This window comes from Neomonachus schauinslandi, chromosome 5, assembly GCF_002201575.2.
Source record: "Neomonachus schauinslandi chromosome 5, ASM220157v2, whole genome shotgun sequence".
Lineage (NCBI taxonomy): Eukaryota > Metazoa > Chordata > Mammalia > Carnivora > Phocidae > Neomonachus > Neomonachus schauinslandi.
In genome coordinates, this window is record NC_058407.1 from 121976615 (window position 1) to 122000822 (window position 24208).

The following is a 24208-nucleotide window of genomic DNA, read 5'->3' on the forward strand; positions in this document are numbered from 1 at the left end:
TCCCTCATATCTTATCCTTCCCCCGATCATCTTTAAGGCAATCCAAAGCAGTAGACATATGTTGCAAGGAGTTAAAAATGAAATAAAAGGTAAAGCCTGGGTTGAAAACCAAATTAAGCCAGGCCCAGGTGAGAGAGGAGGCCATACAGGTTGTGGTTTTTTAGACCAGAAAAGGACAAGAAGTGGATTTATATCTGAATCAAAGAGGAAAACCAAGTTTAGGGATCAGGGATATACATTTTAGGTTTATTTATTGGTCCTGGACACTGTGCCCTTTGTTATACAGTCTGCTGAATTAGCCATGCTGGGAATCCCATGCATGTTCAGTGGGATGGAATGCATGACAGGTGCCAACTGCTCTGAAATCCATGGGGGCCCCAAATAAGACTTTCTCAAATGCCACTGAGGATGCTTTATTGCAGGTCTAAATAAATGAGACATTTCCATTCTATTTCCTGAGCTCCCATGATTATCTTTCTCGGAGATCATGGACATATCGCTTAGCTTCAGAGAATCATGATCTCTCAATATTCTATTCTCAATGAATAAAACTGGATTTTATCTTTCCAGTTGGTTTCATGATAATTGCTCAGATGTCCCACAGATGGGATTCATATACTGGCTCTACACTGCTTAGTGTGTGACTAAGCAAGTTCTGCTTTCTGAGTCTCAATTTTACCAACTGTAAAGTGGAATTGGAAGAAGAATATTTTTAAACATAAAGCATTTAGCACAGTGTCTTGTACAGATAAATGTTAATTGTTATTCCTCATTTTTTTATTACTACTACTACTGCCTCTATTACTACTAATACTATGTTAAAGGTCTTATCTTTTTAAAAACTGTGAACTGTAGGTACACAGAACTGGATCCATAATCCAAAGTTCATTGCTAACTATCCTCATTAGTTATGAACAGACTCATTTTATCTTACCTCAATATTCTTTAAAATCTTAAACTATTATAATTTTTTTTCACACATTCTCCATTCTGTCATCTCAGTGAATTGTGTCACTGTGTTATTTTAATACCTTCCAGAAGATTCACAAATGAGTTCAGAAGGAAAAAAATAGTGGAGCAGAAAATGAAAACAAGAGCATAGTCATACACACATATCTATTCATATACATTCACGATTTGTTTGCGTGGAAAGCTCAACTCTGAAGCTCAGGCCAAACACTGTCGTACTTTGGGGGATTATAAAACATGCTGTGTGTTTTGCCTTTGAATTAAAAGAGTTTCCTCTTAGTCTGGCTTGTAATAGATTTTAACTCACACATTCAGTGGGTTTATTTCCTCCCTGAGAGAGATGCAACTTCGTAAAGCCAGAAAATAGGAGAGGCCGTAGAAATGCTTCCCTACTTCCTACTCTCCAACATGATCTGAAGGAATAGAAAATGCAAACATTACTGAGGAAGCTAACGTTCATGTTTCCCCGCTCAGTCATATGCTTCGGACTGTGAGTGCTGATGATCTCAGTGAAGCGATTATGAGTCACTCAGTCAGCCAGAGTGTGGATCAGATCAGCGGGCAGGGGGCTTCGGGCTCAGTGCTGTGCGCTGCATCCGGGTCAGACACTTGCTCTTTCACTCTAAGCAAAGCTTATCTTTACCTAGTACAATATTTTACAGGATGGGGAACCTTGGCTTTCTTGTATCACATTTTACATTTTATAAAGAGTGCACTGCAGTGCGGTTATTGGGAACCCAAGTTAAAGGAGACACAAATTTAGGCAGGGAAAACTCCAGGCTGCCGTGGTGACCAAGGCGGGAGGTGGTGAGGTCCCTCACCCAGAGAAGGCCCACGGGGGAGGGGGGTGGCGGGAGGGACCTAGAAAAGACCTTGGAGAGAGAATTGACAAAACATAAAGATCCCCTGGATTTGGGGGATATGGGAGAGGTCTGAGGCAAGAAATGAGGTGAAGGAGGAATTAGGGGAGGGAAGATGACTTCAGTCTGAGACTGATGTTCAAGGTTTGTGGGGCCATCCAAGCAGTGATGACTGGAATGCCACGGGATAGGTAAGCCTAGAGCCTGGATAGAGGTCTGTGGTACATTTGAAGATATCAGCCAACCAACAACTATCATGGAGCTCTTAGAACAGAACCCGTATCTGTTTGACTACATTCCTGACGGGCAGCAAAAAGCCAGATTAAGTGGCATTAGTAACCATCTGGCTTAGCTACCACGGTACTGTTGGAGGAATGGCATACTTTCTTGTCTTTGTACAGAATCATTTGTTTACATGTCTGACAGGCACACACTTAAATATTTTAAATATGTATGGTATTTAAAGGTTTTATATGCTCCTCATATTAAATTTCTGAAATATGGAAAAGAAGAAAAAAGAAATTAATACCATCCATAGTATTGCAATATAAGGACAAACTGTTAAACATTTTGGCTTATTTCCTACACAAACATATCTATCCAAACATACACATGCATGCTTGCGCACATGTAAACATAGACAGTTAAGGTAACACCATACTTCATTTTGAATCCTACTTTTTTCACTTACCATTATTTAATATATTTCTCCTTAAAAATATTTTGTTTGGGTAGATAATCAATTATATGGACATACTAGAACTCATTTAACCACTGGCTTATTATTGACCATTTTGATTACTTCTTTTTTATTATAATAATGCTATGTGAAAATATTATTTCCTTGATATAAATGCTCTTTTCTTTACTGAGCACTCTGTTATGAAATATTTTAAGTATATAGAAAAGCATAGACTGTATAATGCATGGAGAGTATATAATGAACAAAATCATTTCACTGTCCAGACTTGCCAAGTTGTAATATTTTGCCATATCTGCTTTGAGTTCTTTTTTTTCCCCAAAAGAAATGAATTGCTCAGGAGATAGTGAAGTTCCATGTGTAGCCCACACACTGATACTATTCCCTATTCTTATCTTGGAGGAAACCACTTATGAGAATTTGGGTTTATTATTCCCATGGCTATTTTTATACTTTTTCATTTTTTTATACTTTTTCATGTACAGTATACAATATTATTTTGCATGTTTCAAAAGTTTATGTAAATAATACCACACAATACAATATCCTTTCATTTGCTCTTTGCACTCAAAGTTCCATTTTTTTTTTTTTTTAAAGATTTTATTTATTTATTTGAGAGAGAGAGATAGCTAGAGCAGGAACACAAGCAGGGGGAGCGGGAGAGGGAGAAGCAGGCTTCCCGCGGAGCAGGGAGCCCGATGCGGGGCTCAATCTCAGGACCCTGGGATCATGACCTGAGCCGAAGGCAGACGCTTAACGACTGAGCAACCCAGGCGCCCCCAAAGTTCCATTTTTAACATTTGCCTATGCTGTAATGCGTTCAGACCTAATGCATTCTTTTTACCACCATACAATATTCAATTTCATGAGTATACCACAAATCACATACACATTCTGCCATTAATGTACAATCAGATTGCTTCCAATATTTGGCTGTTGCAACTCTTACAGCTATGGACATTCTTATACAAATTTCTGAATGCAATAATGCAAGAGTTTCCCTCAGGGAGACACGTTGAAGTTTAAGTGCTAGCTTTTACATTTACCCTATGTTGCCAAATTCCACTCAAAATGTATTTATGATAATTCCTATAATGAATTGGAGAAACTCACCTTCCCATCCATACTATATAATTTCCACTGAACTTTCAGCACAATGTCCTATTTGAGCTTTACAATGATGAGGCGGGGAGGAATTCTCTACTTCCATTTTTAAGATGACAAAATGATAACCACAAGCTTCTAAAGTGCCTTGGCAAGAAAACAAATACCAGAGGTCGACCCAGCTCTCAAGTCTAGGTGTCCAGACTCTAAGAACAGAATGCTTCCAGGTGTTCTGACCATAAGGTCTCTATGCTTCCCACGTGTTCTGAATCTAAGATCAGTGTGCTGCCCCCGGGCCTTACTTGTTCTGATGGAAAATGTCAGATGGGCCAGAATCTGTGCATTGCCTGTCAGCAAAGGTCATGCAACTAAAAGGACATGAACAGTGTGGTTTGAGCTAACCATGGATAGCTACACCCTTTTAAAAAATATATTTATTTATTTTGGGGGGCAAGGGGCAGAGGAGGAAGGAGAGAGAGTCCCAAGCAGACTCTCCACTGAGCACAGAGCCCCATGCAGGGCTCAACCCCATGACCCTGAAATCATGACCTAGGGACCTTGGGGAGGAACATAGATTTAAAATCACTGCCTTTCCTGAACTAGGCTGGATACTCAACTGATACGTTAATGGATCCTATAAATTCTTGAACAATTTGTGATAGCCTTACTTTCCAAAGAACAAAGGCAGAAACAAAGAAAGAAAATGGTGGGATTCCCCCAAAGGGCAACTGGATTCCCTGAGTGGTTCTCATGTGCCAGGCAGCACATGTTACTTCAGTGACTCCTCCCTCCATCCCTGGGAGAACCAACTATTAAAAAGGAAGTGAAGGTGTCACGCTGTCTTCATTTCTCCCTCTTGCACACACAGCTCAGCGCGCTCAGTTAGTGTCTGCCCATCATCACGCCCTGACAACTCATTAGACCTCCAGTGACCTCCAAGTCACTAAGTTCATGAGTAATTTTTGCTCCTTTCAGTAGAGTTTTCAGTGGTTGATCACTCCAGGTGTGGAAAAGGAGACTCAGGGGTCTAGGAAACCCATCATTCTCCATAATATTTTCCGGAATTTCTGCATAGAGAAGGGAGGAGGTCACCCTGATGGCCATTTCTTGCCACTGTTCACTTTTCAAGCCCTCTCTTTCTTTTTATGGCCTTTTGCCTTCTCACCCTCCCTTGTAAAAGAACGTTGGAATTTACAATTTTTTTCTTTATTTCTCCAAAATACCACAAACTTGAGGTTCTTTTGTGTAGTAGACTTTGACTAAATAGTTCGAGACTGGCAGGTGATTACTGCAAAGAGCAGGACAGCAACGAAGTTCTAATGTGATATTAGACATCCTTATCCTGAAGGCTCCACTGTTCATTCCTTCCTCACTCCTCATTTCACACCTCCTGCATTAGTTATCTATCACTGAATAACAAATTTCCCCAAAACCTAATGCCTTAAAACAACAGCATTGATACTTTCTGTGGGTTAGGAATGCCAGTGCTGCTTACCTGGCTCTTTCCTAGCTCACTCACAGGGTTGTTGGCAGGATTCAGTGGATTTGGCTCATGGCAGACAGTGGGCTGGAGGCCTGCCTCAGCTCCTCTCCAGGCAGGCCTCTCTGCTGGGTGTCTTACAGCATAGGAGCTTGCTTCAGAGAGGGCCAGCAAGAGAGAGAGCTGACAAGATGGAAGAGTCGATGTTTTGTAACCTAATCATGGAAGTGACATCCCATCACTTGGACCCTATCTGTTTATTAGAAGCAAGTCAGTAGGTCTAGCCCACATTCGGGGAAAGGGAGGAGATTACACAAGGGCATGAATCACTTGGAGCCAGATCAGAAGATGCCCCCACTTCCCACCCCCGCAGTCCCTGTTAGGTAATATCCATGGGTTATGTGCCCTGCCCAGGCTCCAACCTCATTCATGTTACTGGACAACCCCCCACCCTCAGACCTCTTTTCATTTTTGCTTCCATAGCTTCCTACTTTTATTCATTTCTTAAACAGCAATTTAGCTTTCTCTTTGTCTCACTTTCATAATAGAGACTAATATCTCTCGAGTACTTACTATGTGCCAGGAAGCATTGTAAGTACTTTGTATCTCTGCATTCATTTAATTCTGATGAACAATATGAGTTATCTCCTCGTGTCAGTCACACATATTTCTATCATCAGTAAGTATCTGGGAGGCAAAAGTTCCCTTTATTTTCTCAAATTGCCAGCGCTTAGGACTCTGACCCCAGGCTTCTATACGTGGCATCATAAAGGGATGCTAGTCTCACACCTGAATGGCTCCCCACCCCAGTGTCACCTAATGCTGGAGTTGACACATGTTGCCTTCAAAACAGGGTTGATATTCCTCAAATCTCCTTAAGATATTAAAGCATCAACTATTAAAATTCATAAATGTTTGGCTCAGTTCTAACTTCTGGGTAGAGCTTAGAGTATGGAGGGTTCCCATAGTGCCATAATGTCCTGTGTCCTGAATACTCTGGGCTTTGGGGACAGGTCTGATGTCCTCGGCTCACCTTCTGTCTTCTGTGTTCTCTGGCTGTGTTGGCAACAGGTTGGCACAGCCAGTAAGAAGGGCACCAGGAGCTGTGTGTGTGTGGTGTGGCCTGTGCCCTGTGATCAGACCCTACTCCACTGCCATTGGGGCCCAGAATGTAAAAAGCCTGCCCAGAAAGCAGCCCCGGTTGACCTCTTTCCCACTGTGAATAGCCTCTTTTACCCACTGTCATGCCTGCTATGCATTTCTACATTCCGATCCATGAGAGAGAGGAGAGTTAGTTCTTAACTCTGGGCTTTCCCTCATTCTTAGTCCTCAGTTCTTAGAGGCCCATATACTCTTATATATGGAACTCATTGACTCATCCGTACATCAAACATTTATTTTCTGTTATGTGCCAGATTCTACTCTTTTAACAAGTCTCCTATTCTCATGTGATAAATATGTTTAGGTATTTTTTTTTAAAAGATTTATTTATTTATTTTAGAGAGAGGGAAGAGGGGCGTGGGCAGAGGGAGAGGATATTCAGGCAGACTCCCCACTGAGCACAGAGCCCAACACATTTCTTATAATGACCCTGAGATCAAGACTGAGCCAAAACCAAGAGTTGGTCACTTAACTGACCATGCCACCCAGGTGCCCCAAGTTTAGGTATTTTGAATGTATGTGTTGGTATCTGGAAATTTGACAAAACTCTGAATACTTTGTAAAGACACTGATTAACTTCTTGTAGGAATTACCACTTAACCAGATATGCCTTTGTTTTTAGAGCCCCTGTAGTTGGAACTTTCAGGGATGGTGGCCACTTTTTCTTTTGTGGATTCAACTTCAAAATTTTACTATTGTCATCTAGAGAAGAGTTAATAGAAATGTACAGGTTTTTGGGTTTTGTTTTTGTGTATTTCTTTGACTTTTATCACTGGAACAACAGATCAGAAAACCAATTCTTAGGCCTAGAAAACTTTTGGCAGTAGACTTCAATAAGAATTATATATCTATAAATTATGTGACTATGTTATATGTGTAGCCAATAGTAATATAATTTGCGAGTTCTGCCTTGGGAACTAAATGGGAATAATTGCATATTGATAATTTTCATGACTTTAGAATTTTAAATATATGGGAGCAAGATTTCTCATATTTTTTCCCTTGCAGTTTTTTCTTATAATTTTATTAATTAAAACTTAAATTTATTTATATTACAAGTGTTAGGAATAGTCTCAAATAAAAGAATTGCTATTCTAAACTTTTCAAAAAATCAATTGTTTCTTTGAAAATCTGAGGTCTTAACACTTTCATAAAGTGACGATTTGGTATATGTAACTTAATAACTATCGTGAGCATTTTAAAGAGAAGTGATGCAATATAACATAGAATTTGGGGAGAGAAGAAATAAGTTCCTGACTCTACTCCTCACTATCTGTATGATCTTGGATGAGTTACTAGCTTATATCGGATGAGGCAACACTTTAATAGCTAGCATACTTGTTAAGTCTCACTTTCTTCATTAAAAAAAATCACATGGTGTTGAGGACGAGATTAGGATGTTTGTGATGGTGCTTATAAAATTACAACATGCTAATCAAATGTAGAGTGTCACTGGTATATAATTTGATTCAGGGACATTTGGAAACCTTCTGCCTCAGATCCGTTTCCTGCAAAGCAAAGCCCCAGGCATATGAAGTGAAGCCAAGGCCCTTTGATTCCAAGGTTGGGGTTGGGGGGGTGGCGGGGAAGTTGGGAAACATGGAGACCCCCTGGAAGATGTAATCCCCAGGGAAATGGCTCATTCATATGACTCTCTGAACCTTCTAGCCTTACATTTTTACCTGTTTTGCCTTAAGAGGATTACAGCCATTTAAAAAAGGGAGGAACGATACCTACTTACTCACTAGGCCTCTGAATTTGGGGAGAAAGAAAGGAGACTAGAAAAGTCTTGCTTTTGTGAGTATATGGACTTGTAAAAATCTTCAGAGTGTGTGTTGTTTCTGTTGGCGGTTTTTTTTTTTTTTTTGGTGGGGGAGTCTATAAACCTCACAGAACCCCAGTATTCCACTAAAGTGTAAGACATGCTGTGTTAAACAAATTACTAGAGAGAAGCAAAAAGATTTATGCAGGTAGTCCTGACCAAGAGTGAATTGGTATATTCTCCAGACTTCTAAGGCATTCTAGAAGGTATTCTTTAAAGCAAGACAGTATTAATATAACATTACTGAAATCTTAGGATGTTATATCTGTATAACCTTAGGAAAGTATAAAGCCAAGTATAGAAATAATAAATTCTTGTATTAAACCAAATGTTAACATTTGAAGTAGGTTAAAGTATAAATGTAGTGAGAGGTTTTGTAAGGATGACTTATATGTTGTTTTGAGTACTATTGATGGTGTTCAACATGTTCAAAAGAAGTAGTCATACCAGACTGGAAACTGTAATTTGACTTGGTTATGAAAATGTAATTGAGTTTTAAATCAATTTTTTTTTAAGTAGGCTCCACACCCAGCCACCAGTGTGGGGCTTGAACTCACAACCCTGAGGTCAAGACCTGAGCTGAGATCAAAAATCAGACACTTAACCCGCTGAGCCACCTAGGTGCCCCAGAGTTTTGAATCAGTTTTTGAATTTGAATAAAAATCAGTTTTAAAGTTTTATTTATTGGTTTAAAGTTTGAACATAAAATAAAACAAAGAAAAAGAAAAAAAGAGAGGTGATGTTTAAGAACCACATTTATTTAAAATTCATTATTGTGAAAGTTTTAGTTCCTCAGTAGACAGTTAAACATCTTATTGATGTTTCGTTCATGTGCTTATATGAACTACACTGAGCATTGCCTCCCAATCATACTTATGTGCTAAAGAGAACACTGATTTTAATCATCCCTAGATATTTTAAAGTAATTTGTGTGAGACTTCCTTGTATCAAATCCCTGAACTTTCTGTTTTTTCCCAAGACTTTCTTATGAAATATAAATGACAATTTATCTTGAGTGAAACAGCCATATTCTAACTTTGTATTTTAATCCCACTCTGCTGGTTACCAGTTGATGCATCAATCTTGCTTAATTGATACCTTGCATTAGACAATATGAGAGTTTCAGTTCTGGACTTTAGGATCTAGCTGTCTGATTCAACATGACCTCCTCCCTCTTAAGAATTGTGTAAGTTGGCCACATAATTTGCTCTTTATATGTAGCAATTGTCTTCTTAAAAATGGAAGGCATTTGGGGAGAAGAAAATGGGATAGTGTATATGAAGGGCTGAATCAGTTTCCGGCAGGTAGTAAGCACTTAATGAATGGTTGACATTATTGTTATGGTCCAAAGAAAAGGAACTCACTCCCCCCATTTACACATAAGAGTGTCAAAAACTTCACAGCAGACCACTGAGCTCTGAGGAAATCAAGCTTCAATTTCACAAACCAGTACAGTGATTTGGGTACATGTAATGTCAACTCTATTCCATTAGTACCTATGGAGGGTCAGCTTAAGTCCCAACATTGCACTGGGCAGACATAGAGCCTAATACTTTTTTTTTTATTAATTAGATAATTTTCTAAGTTAGGCTCACATCACTCTATCATTTGAAAGAATTCTGCCATTCCTCTTCCTTCTTGACCACTACCCTATGAAAAGCAGTAAGTTCCAGCAAATGTTGGGTTTCTGAAAACAAATGGTTACTCCTCCTTATTTCTCATCTATTGGTTCCTATATTCATTCTTGCATCAAACATTTCACGTTGTAGGGATGGCCCTTGATATGACGCAGTGGGGTCAGGGGAGGAAGGAGGGCTGTGAAAGTGAGGGCATTTATAAAAATATCCAGGGATGTTGCGCCGGGGTGGCTCAGTCAGTTAAGCCTCCGACTCTTGGCTTTGGCTCAGGGGGTGATCTCAGGGTGGTGAGATTGAGCCCTAAGTCGGGCTCTGTGCTCAGTGAGGACTCTGCTTGAAGATTCTCTCCCTCTGCCCCACCTCCCTGCTCATGTGCTCATGCGCATGTGTATGCGCGCGCGCGCGCGCTCTCTCTCTCAAAAAATACATAAATAGGGCGCCTGGGTGGCTCAGTCGGTTAAGCGACTGCCTTCGGCTCAGGTCATGATCCTGGAGTCCCGGGATCGAGTCCCGCATCGGGCTCCCTGCTCAGTGGGGAGCCTGCTTCTCCCTCTGACCCTCTCCCCTCTCGTGCTGTTTCTCTCTCTCTCTCTCAAATAAATAAATAAAATTTTAAAAAAATACATAAATAAAATCTTAAATAAATAAATAAATAAATAAATAAATAAATAAATAAATAATATCCAGGGATGTAATGGTGACCTAAAGATCTAGTGAATGTGTTGTTTTCCACTAGCCCATGTGTCGATAGCCCATGGAATATGGGCCTACTAGATGTAAATCTGAAGTTCTCTGAATCACTATTTTCCCTGTTGTCTTTCTTTGTAGGCATACGATGGTTTAAGCGCCACAACTACCCGCCTTGCCCGTGTGTGTGGAAGACAGCTGCTGGCTAACCCCATCACCTCTTCGGGAAACAGCCTCTTTCTGCGATTTCAATCCGGCCCTTCCAGACAGAGCAGGGGCTTCCGAGCTCACTTCAGGCAAGGCAGGTGCCTCGTGTATCTGTGTGTCTCCTTGAGGCACTGGCCATTTGTTTTTTTTTTTTTTTTTTTTAAGATTTTATTTATTTGCGAGAGAGAGAATGAGAGACAGCATGAGAGGGAGGAGTGTCAGAGGGAGAAGCAGACTCCCTGCCGAGCAGGGAGCCCGATGCGGGACTCGATCCAGGGACTCCAGGATCATGACCTGAGCCGAAGGCAGTCGCTTAACCAACTGAGCTACCCAGGCTCCCGAGGCACTGGCCATCTGCTCTGGAGGTCCTTTTTAGTGCTACAGTGACATGAGGCTAGGCCTCAGAAACTGGTCCCCACTTTCTACTTGACAGGTGACAATTTAAATAGAACAAAGGAACTGTCCAGTTGTTTATCCTTTACACTTACTCGGGGCTAACAGATGATAGCTAACTTCCTTTGGATCTGTGTATCTCTCAAGCAAGCTTTCAGAATAATACTTCAAAGTATTTTTAATACGAGAGTCACTGTAAAAAAAGTATCCAAATTCATTCATTAGTAGATAAACTATCTAGCATTTATCCAAGATTTTATGCTGGGAGGAGATACTCCATAAATGACAAGACTTGCTTGTAATGTAGAGTCATATTCTATCCCTTGAGGTCCATGGTGCCCTCATTTCTGAGTCCTGCCCTTGTCCACCTGAGCAATCAGGGTTGTTTTCCATTGTTTTCATTATTAAATCACCACTTCTCAGTTCATCCTACTCCACCTTTTCACCCATTGCCTTTCATCTGGCTATTCTTAGAGATGAACCCTTTATCCCACTGTCAGAGATGGAACCTGGAGCGGGAGGAGTTTTTGGTCAGCTTCAATGTGCCTCTGAGCTTTACTCAGCTGGTCCTTGTCATTTCAAATAAGTGTGGGCCATTTAGTCACTTAGTCGATTTAGGGCTTGCTTGTATCCTATAGTAAAGAGCCCTGCCTAGGGATGGTTTCTGGATCGAGGTGTCCCAAAGATGCATTGTAGACTTTGGAACAAGACAGAATGCATAAATCAATCACTCCCTGAAGAAATGAATAGTTTCTGAACAAATTTCATTTTTCATTTAATTAATTACTTATGGTTTGCTTCAGAGTAAACAATGTCCTCAGTAGGTCTCCACTGGATTATTATAAAGCCTCCTCCAACTCACCCACCCTTTCCCCATCTTCCTCGAAAGTCAGCTCACAAAAGCTACACTGTGGTCATGCCCTTGAGCGCTCCATTGATCTGTCCTGGCTCCGTACTGCCTAGGGAATGGAGCCCCATTTCCTTCAGATGTTACCTAAGGGCCCTGGAACCTGCCCCAGTCTTTTTTCCAGTATCATTTCCAACAGCCCTCAAGAGAGCCACACTTCAGCCAAGTCTGTGTAGTCGCAGGCCTGACCCTCCTCTGTGTCTCAGCCCAGGCCACCAGCTCTCTGGACTACTCTTCCCCAGCCCTGGTTCCTCCTTCAGCTACCATCCCATCTGTGAGACAGCCCTTATTCTCTCCAGACGGCCACAGACTCTCTTTTCTGCGCTGCCGCAAAGCTTTGTACTTCTCTGATAATACATAGCCATCCTTATGCAGTCTTGTTCAATTGACTGTTTTCCTAAAAAAAAAAGAAGTTGCCCATAAAGAGGTTATCCCTATAATTTATGAGTGGGTAGAGTAAGTGAATCAATAACAGAGTCTTGTTTGAATGATTCAGGCAATTCATAGCCATTTAATCTGTTGTTCTTTGCCACTCCCCACTTCCTGCAATTGAAGAATATTGTTATAAACATACAGTGCATTTCTACTTTCTCATGGTTTATGTGCAGCTTCCTTGGCAGAGTACTTCCTTGGCATGCATTTCAGAAATAGGAGAAAATCATTTATGTTTTTACTCATCAAATCATTGTTTTGTACAGTCTGTAGATATCAAAAGTACCTGACATGTGTGTGTGTGTGTGTGTTTGTGCGTTTCTCAGCCTGTGGAAGCTACATCCTCACCGACTCATTTGATACTATATCCTCTCCATTGTTCCCTGCCAAGTATCCAAACAATCAGAACTGCAGCTGGATAATTCAAGCTCAACCTCCGTGTAAGTAACAAAAAGAAAAAAGAAAAGGAATCCGGGATGGATGGTGTCTGTGGGAAAGTCCGTCTGTGACTCATGTTCTTATCTCCTTGGTGCTAACAATTGATGGGCTTCCTCTTCTTTTCATGGAAGTTCCCATTCCTGATGTGCATGAGAATAAGCATTTCCTAATCTGGTAGAAAAGTAATTTTTACTGTTTATTCTTAATTAAAAAAAAATTAAGGTTCAAGGCCTAACGAAGGGGGGAAAACACCTCCCTACAACCTTGCTGTATTGACAGGCATGCGAAATTGGGAGTGAGCAAAAATAATTGATAAATAGTTTTTGACACCTGTGACTTGAGTGTGGTGGACACTCAGGACAGTTGCTAAATGACCAAATGAATACTAAGAATCATAGACTGAAAAATTAATAACTCATAGTTTGGGAGTGCAATGCCATGAGCATATTGATCTTTGGTCAAAGTGGAAGCTAATTGTAAAACCTGGTCTCTGGTGCAATGCCCGTATTAAAAAAAATTCTAGCACAAGCCTGGAAGAAACATTTTAAAAGTGCTTACATTATTTTCTTTTAAAAATTATAGAATCTCGGGAGGGGGGTGGGAGGATGGGTTAGCCTGGTGATGGGTATTAAGGACGGCAGGTTCTGCATGGAGCACTGGGTGTTATACGCAAACAATGAATCATGGAACACTACATCAAAAACTAAGGATGTAATGTATGGTGATTAACATAATAATTTTAAAAAATTATAGAATCTTTTTTGACCTGGTAACAACCTGGTGGTAAGTATTACTGTCCATACTTGAGAGACAGAGAAAATGAGGAGACCCCCTAAGGACTCAGAGCAAAATACCTTGCAAAGAGGGTGACCCTGGGGCCATATGTATCCTGTTTCAGATGAGTCCTGCCTTTCCTTCAGTTTTTCAGGAAAAATTTATGACTTCAGACATAATGTAGGAAAGGCATTAAGTTCTTTATAATTACAATGACCTTTGTGACAATAAGCGAATCACTTAAGCTAATGAGGCCCCATTTAGCTAATCTAAAAAATGAAGAATTTGAGTGAAATATTCTCTACCACTTCTCCTAGGGATGTTAAGAGTTAACAAAAGAATGTCTTTATTGACATGCATATGATCTGAGGGATGGTGAAGTAATCCTTAGCCAAAGAAAGTTGCCAGCCAGCCAGAAACTAAGCCTTCCATAAAGAAGCCCCCTGCCTTGAGCCGAGCAGTTTTGCATGTAAGCATAATTTCTAATGAGTTGTAAAGCATTTAGATGAAAGATCTCACTGGTTCAAAGACATTAGTAGGAAAAGATCCTATTCTGAAGATTAGGGACCTTGGAAGAACAGCAAAAGAAAAATGCACCCAGGCACTTGCCATTCTGCAAGGAATTCAAAACTTTCTTTATAAATGACTACAAATCTCTAGGGCCCTAGCTCTGGCCTTCAAGTGAACCAGAGAGCGAAGAGAGCGAGGCTCTGCATGCCAGCGAGCTAAGAGTGTCTCATTTACAAGTCAGCAAACTAATCTATTGAGAAAAGTGCTTCCGAGAGGAACCCAGCAATGGCTGATATAAAAGGTGTAAAGACCATATATTCCAACAAGACACTCCCTGTGGTCTCCATGGAAGGAACATACCCAAGGGCCCTCTTATTTACCACTATCAGCATTTCAAACTCTACAGGCATTTTCAAAAAACATTGATTCTGTCATTCTTCAGAGGAACCAAAAGCGATGCTTCCCTGCTGGAGAACCAGCATAGTAAATGATCAGAGGTAAAATCTCTCTCCCTGAATGTTTTTTTTTTTTGCCAGGACTTTATACTAGTCTCCTCTCCTTTTCCTACAGTCAACCACATTACCCTCTCCTTTGACCACTTTGGACTCGAAAGCAGCACAACGTGTACACAAGACTTTATAGAAATTTTGGATGGTGATTATGATGATGCGCCCCTCCGAGGTACGGCAGCTCTCACCCCTTCTCCGTGGCCCTGGCTGGGTTTTATTTATAGATTGACATATGCATATGCTGTCATTCCAGGTTAGAACATTTCCAGTAGATACCAAGGGCAGCATAAGCCAAGTAAAAATAATTAGAGGGTAGGAAAGCAGGATTTAATGTGGGGTTCAAGAAACACAGCTTGTTCATATTCAAGGACATGAATGGTTTATGTATTTGCCTTTTAATTTGAAAGTTGCAGCTGCTTCAGATAGCAGTGAAATGTAGTCACTGGCATACAATAGCATTCTGTGAGAAATTTCTTGTTAATATATGACTAGTTCTTCTATTCAGATCGAGTGTTTCTTCTGGTTTTGTCCTCAGTAGAAGCAACAGAGGAATGAATGAATGAATGAATGAATGAATGAATGAATGAATGAATGAATGAAACAATAAATAAATAAAAGCAAAAAATAAAGCAACCCACACACTGGAATTCTGATTGTAAGGCATCCCCGTAAAATTAAAGATTGCCGCTATCTAGTTTCTGAAATATCTTCAAGTAAAATGCCCTCAGGTTATTTGAACTTTCTCGTGAGTGACTCATATTCGAACTTCGTCATACAAGTTTCTTATCCTGCACAAACTCCATCAGAGGAGGGACTTTGTTTTGCTCGCTGCTTTATTCCCAGTGGCCAGAACAGTGCCTGAGACAATAGTGGGCACTTGAATACTTTCTGCTGTATGCACTCCTGGTTGTATGACTTGGCATATTTATCTGTGAGCACTTGACCAAGGATGAGGGTATATTATTTAACAGACACTTACTTAGCACTTAACTTGTTCTGGGTACTATTCTAAGAACTTTATAAATAGTAACCCCATTAATCCTCATGCCCTTATGATAAAAGTTTCATTATTATTGATAGTCTCTTTTCTCAAGTGGGGAAACTAAGGCGCAGAGAACTCAGGCGACTTGTTTCAGGTTGTGCAGCTAGCAAATGGCCGAGCTAGGAGTTGAACCCATGTATTCTGGCTCCAGCGTCCACACTTTTTTTTTTTTTTAAGCTATAATACATTGCTTTTAAGCGTTAGCGCATTTCTTTGTGCGGGACCCTCCTGTGCTGGAGATTTTAGCACTAGTTACATTTGGAGCCAGGTATCTACACGTTTCTTACCTCCCTCTGATGCTCTTCAACATGTTTATAAATCGTCTCTCCTATACTTGTATTCATAGTTTGTATTTAATTCTCAGGCATTGTCTCAAACACCAACCCTGTTTTAAATTCTCCGAGTAGCGCTTTCTTCTTCTTAGCTTTGGTCTCTCGTGGTTACTAGAAACCGCAGCCTGTGCTACGTGTCGTTCACTGTCCTTGTCCTGATGTCATTTAGGCCGCTACTGTGGCACCTCCATGCCCCATCCCATCACTTCCTTCAGCCATGCTCTGACGCTGAGGTTCGTCTCTGATTCTCGAGCGAATTCCGAAGGTTTCCATGCCACATATGCTGCATCATCATCCGGTAAGATAAGGTAGCCAGTGGCGCTACCGGGTTAAGGGAAACGTGGTAGACGTCCTTGGTTTGTTATTTGGGACTGTTACACCTTCAGAATTGGAAGGCAGTTTCCCGAGATCACCTCTCTGACTAACCTTACTGTCTTCCAATTTAGATTCACCTACTTGTTATAAATTCTAGCAGTAGTAAACTCTGTACCGCATCTTCCTTGTCCCTTCATCTACTGACGGACGCTTGGGATATTTCCATACCTTGGCTCTTCTGCCTCATGCTGCCAATAGTGAGCTCTGGAAGGAGGGAGAATGGGTTGGGATGATCTTGGAATGATCAGTGGTCTCCTTCATGACGCGTCTGTTAAGGCAGCCCCTGACCGACAGTGTCCATTGGCATCTCTTATGAATGGACAGCACTGTTCTCCCATCTCCCTGGCCTCCCCGCTGGGCTCAGGCAGGTCTGGGTGTTGTCACCCGTGGCAGGATGGATGGTAGCATATAGGCAGGAGGCGAGAGAGGAGCCACCCAGTGCTGGCTCTGCCAGCCGGGGCTGTGCTTTTGGTCAGCTGCCGGCTTCCTCGTTATTAGCAGTTAAAAGCACAGGACACCTGGAAGATCTGTGTCTGCATTTCAGTGTTCTCTGGAGAGGGGAAAGCTGGAATACTGCCTTCTGTTCGAGGCCAGCATCGAAAATCATCCTGGGCAGAAATACTGAGTGGTTGTGGGATTAAAATATGTCTTTTATTACGTAAAGTTATAGTTCACAGCAAGAAAAGGCTTTTAGAAGAGAAACTACAGAGATTCCTTCTGACCTACCATATCCTGTGGCTTACAGTTTTCAGTCTTCACAATCTTTTCCTGATGATATATGACATGGATTTTTTTTTAATTGGAAAAGGAAATAGGATATCCTTTGCTGCTGCTAACAGCTCCTCCCGTGTTCTTTCTCCTTCATCTTACTGTATCTTGCATTCGGTCTTTGCTCTGGCACTGACTTTGTTTCTCTTTTCTTCCAGCTTGTGGTGGAACCTTCCACATGACTGAAGGCATCTTCAACAGCCCCGGCTACCCGGAAGTTTATCCCTCTAATGTGGAATGTGTCTGGAACATTGTCAGTTCCCCTGGCAACCGGCTCCAGCTGTCTTTTATGTAAATCCTTTTTTTTTTTTTTTATGGTGTATTGTTTCAGTGTGAATGAGTCTGCAGGAAGGAAGCACGATTACTGATACAATGGACAACTAACAGCATGTGTGTCCAAGCAACTGTTAGAGAACCTGGTAGGAACTTTAGGAAGTCTGTTTCCAAATTTCCTCTGTTTAGTCCTAGTTTGGGTTATAAATGGCATTAAAATTCTCTTGAGAATGGTTCTAGAGCCCTGCCTAATATTATGAGGAAGATATGCCTATGCTCTTTGCATTAATTTGTGGAATGTTTATTTTCAGAGGACAGTAACTGTATCTTTTTTTTAACTAGACACATTTAGAGTCTTCCAGAGAAATACTAACATTCTTTCTTCCAGCAGAAATCCCTATCACAATGAAGCCTTCCTTTCCCCATATACCCCAATCCATCTTATCTTCTGCTCTACTTCCAGAACAATGATTCTGGAAGTTTTCAGGAACTTAATGGTTGGTTTGTAAAATCACTGGTATGTTCCTAATTGAACTGTAAGACTGTTTGAATATGGACTATGGATATGGAATCAATAGTAGAATCCTGCCACATTCAGAGGGGTCTAGAATAAATATTAACAACAATAATGTGTTTTTCGAGAAGTAGGTAGTGAAAAGCACATGGTAAGTGACATGAGCCTTTTTGATGAGTCAGTAGAGAGGTTACCTGTGATATACTGTACTGGTAGGAGTCACTTAACGAATATGGAGTGAAATGATTTTGGTATTTAAATTGCCATTTTAAATTAAAAGTCACTTATTATATCATATCACATATTATTGGGCATAGTTTTGGATTCTAATTCTGTTTTTGAAGAAATAGAATACATAACTTACCTTTCAGAGAAGAGGATTATTTTGACGACACCGGCCTTATTCAAAAAAGTCTTGCCCCTTCTCCTAGACATGCCATTCTGTGCATCAAGAAAGGATTTTATTTTTATTTATTTATTTAAGAAAGGATTTTTAAAAATGCAAGAAGAGTCCCATTCGTGGACCACATGCAAACATCTGAAGTTGCTTTCTTTCAGTCCATCAATCAGACAGTGCCTCTTCATGGTACAAGTGGCATTGTGTTAACACAAAGACACCCTCTGAGTGCCTGGAAGGCAATGCGAGGTTAAGCTGCCACATGAGAAAGAAGTGTCTGTTCGTTTTTGTCTTAACTAGAAGCTTAAAGTTCTATATGGGAAGAAATCTATATATATATATAAGTTTCACCTGATATATATGTCTTCTTTTATCCAATAAGTATTTTTAAGCCCTTATTGTGTGCTCACATAGTCAGCACACGTGACTCACAGGCCAGATGCTTTATACATAATGATGAATAAAACAGGATTATTGTTCTTATGATAAAGTCCAAAGCACTTCACGTGGCTTACGAGGACTCCTAATTGCCAAATAACAAGGCTTCTTTCTTGGTCTTTTTCTAGTCTCTACCACATTCACATTGTTGACTAATCTGATGTTCAGTGAGTGACAGGAACTGAGCCAGGTACAGGGAATTTTTAAGACAGACATCCCATTTGTTGACGAGTTACTAATAAATTAATGCCAAGAAGCTATTTATTTAAAACCTAGAGATTCATTCCATCTATAGGGGATAATCATATACATGTAAAGGCCACCATTAGAGTTTAGGATATCAAATGTAAAATGTATAGCGCAAGGTTGATGCATACCAGATGGTCAGTGAATGTTAAATTATCTCACTCTGCCGTTTCTAAAATACCTTGTGTGGCAGTTCACGGTTAAATCCAAATGGATGATGCTGAGCTCTTTCTAGAAGATAGGAGATAAATACAAAAAGCTAGTTTCGTTCATTTTACTGTTGAACGGACACTAAATCCTAATTATCATATAGACAAATCTTAACGACTCAGCTTTTTCCTTTATTGTCCATAAGAAGTTAATTTTGATTATTTTGTGTTACTTGCCTGAGTTTTATTTTTAAAATAAATTTTGTAGAATGCAAGATGTTTCTCTTTATGTAGAGGATAATGAGAAGGGGTTTATGGCAAGGCCTGTGAGTTATTTCTGCCCTGGTCTAAACTGTATCCAGATGGGTGCTTGGAAACATGCATGCCCCTGGGTTGTGTGAGAAGCATATGGAATACGTCAAGTTTAAAACCACGGGGTTTGGATTGTGGACACTGTGGTGAAATTGAGTAAGGAGAAAAACTGGAGAAATTATGGTTGAATCTGTAACAAAAAGGAGGGGGGGGAGAAATAGAATCTAAAAAGGAGTTTTTTGTAAAATAGATATTTAAAGGAATTAACAGAAAATATATTTTATGCTTGCAGAGTGCTTTTCGAAAGTGATTGATCTTGGTTCAAGAATCAAAATGAGATAATGAGAAACAGTGATTGTACTATTTTTGTTCCCCATCATATTTTTACTAAGAGATCTCAGCCAAAGTATTTGGAAAGAGGGTAGATTTGCTTATAAAATGTACTGGCCTAAAACAAAGACTTCCAAGAAAACAGTAAGCTTTTTAAAAAGTTTAATTTGATTCTTGTATCATCCTACCCTCGTTTTTTAATAAAATGTCTTTTCTATGATTTGGCACTGGTTTATACCAGTGCAGTACTCAAACAGAAAAGACCTTCACTTAGTAATCTTCTGGACCATTGGACCAAACTTAAATGTACATACTGATCACGTGGGATCTTGCTAAAATCTACATTCTGATTTAATTGGTTGGTGGGTCCTGATTCTTCATTTAAACAAGCTCTCAGGCGGTGTTGAAGCTGCTGGACCATGTATTGTACTTTTGAGCAGAAAGGTTTAGATTTGATTTCATGTAAATCACCGGCGGAGACAAATGATCTCTCTTCCCTTCCTACTTTCTGAGAAACAAAACCAAACCAAAACAAAGCAATTTCAGCATATTTCACCTTATTGATAATGTTATGGGTAATGAAATCAAGACTGAATTTAAGTGCTAAACGTGGCAGTCATCCTAAATATGGATTCGTAACAATTGCTTGCCAGAAGTAGTTGTCGATAGAAACTTTGTATTACAAAGAGTAAATTGTCAAGGAAGACAATGGGGGTAAGGACAAATGTGTAGTCTGCTTAGCTTGAGGAGGATTTTTCCTGAATTCTTCTGCTACTAAGTTTCTGATCATAGCTTGCTGCTAAAGCTGTGTCTGGACTATCAATACAGACAATCTATATTGTAGTAACTCACCTTGATGGGATCATGAGTGCCACAGACTCACTGTTTGGCTAGAGACCTACCAAAGCTAGTATCTGGCTCGAGAAGCAATGGTAGAGCAAGTATGACTTGTTTGTTCCAGCCCTATGCTTGGCAGTGAATGCTTGGAAGTGTGCCTGATACATTTGTCCCATAGAGGGGCTTGAGGTGCCCAGAACCTCCAGACCGGTGGTCTGTCATCCTAATTCATTAGCTGAGACAGAGCCCCAGGAGAGCACTCTACTTACTTATCATGTGAAATCACAATGTTGAGCACTGACTGAAAAATACACACAGTAGAGAAGTAAGTTTTCTATTCTCGAGACCTTTTCTCCCCCCCTTTCTGACATTTTCTTCTCTATGGTCTTTCTAGATCATTCTTTCTTCATTTTATCTTGTCTTGCCTCTTCTCAGCGAAAACTCCCTCCAATTACTTCTGAAAAAAGAATAGTTTGCATACGCTTTCTCTTTGGTCTTTTTTTTAACCATTACATTATTGTTTCTTTAAAAATTAATTTTAGGGGCGCCTGGGTGGCTCAGTTGGTTAAGCTACTGCCTTCGGCTCAGGTCATGATCCTGGAGTCCCTGGATCGAGTCCCGCATCGGGCTCCCTGCTCGGCAGGGAGTCTGCTTCTCCCTCTGACCCTCCCCCTCTCATGTGCTTTCTCTCTCTCATTCTCTCTCTCTCAAATAAATAAATAAAATCTTTAAAAAAAATTAATTTTAAATTAATAAAATGTTACAGGGCAGCAAAAGTCCCCCTTACTTGTTCAACACAGAGTTAACTTGTATCTTGAATTGTGTATGTATCACTTCCATACATGTTTTTATAATTTTACTATACATACTATGTTATATGTGTATAATATGTATAGCATCTATATCTATATATCTCCATATACACTACATAGTATTGCTTTTTGTTTTGTATTTTATATAAATGAAATCATACTTATTGGTTGGACAGGAATTACATTGAATTTATACATTAATTTTTAGAAGGATCTTTATTGACTTTTCATATTCTTGAATTTGGAATATCCCTGCATTTATTTTGGTCTTCTTTTATGTCCTTTGTTAAACTTTCACATTTTTTAAATAGAGGTCTTATAGCTAGATACCTATTTTTGGTTTTTGCTGTTGAAAATGGCATCCATTTAAAACTTACAGATGTGACCTGGCCACCTTACCAAAAAATAATACCCTCCTTAAATTATTCTTTCCTCTGATCACTACCTCATTTTATGTCTACTTATTTATTATCTCTCTTTCCTTCTTGAATAGAAGATCCTGAAAGGGAGGAACATTCTCTATGTTCTTCATTGTCCAACCCCCATGATAGTGTCAGGCAATATAGAAGAGAGTAAAAATTGTTGAGTAAACATTGACTAAGTTGCAGTTTCTAAATTTTTGTTTGCAGGTTTAAGGAAACCCTATTTGTTTTTGCATATCTTATCCAGCAACCATTGTATTCTCTAGAATGACAAAGATTTTTTTTCTCTTTTCCACTGCTGTATCTTTAGTGCCTAGAAGGGAACCTGACACATTAAAGTGCACAATGAATATTTATCAATGAATGAACCCTCCTGAATATTAATTTACAGCTCCTCTTTTCCAGTTCTTACAACCTTTCCCTCTTTTTCTTGTCTTGTTTCCCTGGAAAATGCTTCAGTGTAATGTGAAACAAAGTGATGAGAGCAGGCTCCCTGTGTTGTTTCTGATTCAAAGGAAATGACTTAAAATTTTTACCTCTAAGTATATTTGCTGTAGGTGTTTTGTAGGCACTTATCCCATTAAGAAAATTTCCTTCTATTCCTAATTTTCTAGGAGTATTTATGATGAGCGGGTGTTGAGTTTTATCAAATGCTTTTTCTGCATTGTCATTGATTTTCTCTTAGTGTATTTTGCATCTATTTCTGTTAGTTGTGTGTACAAGTGCATGTGTGTGTTGAATTTTCTTATTGATCTTCTGTTCTTAAAGCTTTGTTAGTACAACTTGATTAGATTTTACAAATTTATGGATCCATTTTGCTTATATTTTACTTAGGATCTTTCATATATATTGTTAAGTTAGGTTGACCTACACTTTTCTTTCTTTGACATCCTTTGACTGGCTTTGCTGTCAAGATTATACTAACCTCAACATGCTGGAGAATCACCCTCTTTTCTATTCTTTGTTGCAGTTTCCCTAAGATTGAAGTTGGGCTACTGATTCATTGAAGCTTTGGTAGAGTTCCCCTATGAAATCATCTGGGCTCATATTTTGGTTTGTGTTGTCTGTGCACAACTTTAAATACTGATTTTTGTTTGATTTAATGGATTTTTTTTAAGGTTTTTCATTTTTTTCTTCAACTAGTTGTATTATTATATTTTTATAGAAAACTAAGAGTTCAAATTTATGGCATAAGGTTTTTAAGGGATATCATTAAAATTTTAAAAAAATTTAATGTATCTGAAATTAAGTCCTTTTCTTATTAGTTATATTGCTCATTTAAGCTTTCTTTTATTACTGATCAGTTTTTTCAGAAGTTTATACTTTATTAGTCTTGCCAAAGTAATAGCTTTGATATTTTTATCTTTTCTAGTACTTTCTACATTTCTATTTCATTAATTTCAGATGTTTTGTTGTTTCTTTACTTCCCTTGTGTTTTTTTCTGCTTTGATTTTTTAACTTTTAAGATTAGACACCTAGCTCGTTTTTCTTAATATTTGTTCTTTTCTTTTATAAACATCTAAAGCTATTAATTTCCCTCTAAATATTGCTTTGACTGTGCTTTATAAGTTTTTTTAATACAGTTTTTAAGGATTTTATTTATTTATTTATTTATTTATTTATTTATCAGAGAAAGAAAAAGAGAGAGAGAGCGTACTCACAAGCAGGGGAAGCAGAGGGAGAAGCAGGCTTCCCACTGAGCAGGGAGCCTGATGCGGGACTCGATCCCAGGACCCTGGGATCAGGACCTGAGCTGAAAGCAGATGCTTAATTGACTGAGCCACCCAAGCGTCCTACTCTATAAATTTTAATACACAATGTTTTCACTCTCATTCAGTCCTAAATATAGTCTAATTTCCATTATGATTTCTTATTTAACACATGGTTTATATAGAAAGACATTTTGTTTCCAAATTATGGGACATTTTGTTATCTCTTTGTTACTCTATTCTAATTTTATTCTATAGTGGTCAGAGAACATGGTTTTTAATAGTTTTAATATTTTCTGAGACTTAATTTGTGGCCAACAACATCTATACATTTTTAGACATGTTAATGGGAACATGAAAAGAATAATTGTAGAGAATTTGTAGATTCAAATTACTGGGTGTTATAAAAAGCTTTGTTGTTGCTGTTATTGTAATTCACCATCTTATGGAAGTCACAAAAATCATCTGTTTTAGTCCTTAGTATGTTTGAAAAATAATTCTATAGTCAGAAACTGCTCCTTTAAAAGTTACTAATTTATTTTTAGCAACCAAATCCTATAGCCTGTTCTTAGTCTCAAATCTGTGCATCATTTGACACTCATCATCACTCTGTATCACCCTCTGTTTCATTTTCTCTCTTGGCTTTTATGACATGACATTGA

The 24208-nt window shown here is 39.2% G+C and overlaps 1 protein-coding gene across 1 annotated transcript in view; it reads left to right on the forward strand.

Annotated features, from left to right (window-relative positions):
• The window catches only part of CUBN (cubilin), a 267642-nt gene that overhangs the window by 135281 nt on the left and 108153 nt on the right, over positions 1 to 24208 (forward strand). The window contains exons 32-36 of the mRNA XM_021696706.1: positions 10562 to 10721; positions 12686 to 12799; positions 14652 to 14762; positions 16134 to 16262; positions 17266 to 17398. Of these exons, the coding sequence (XP_021552381.1) occupies positions 10562 to 10721; positions 12686 to 12799; positions 14652 to 14762; positions 16134 to 16262; positions 17266 to 17398 (647 nt within the window). The remainder of the gene's footprint in view (positions 1 to 10561; positions 10722 to 12685; positions 12800 to 14651; positions 14763 to 16133; positions 16263 to 17265; positions 17399 to 24208) is intronic.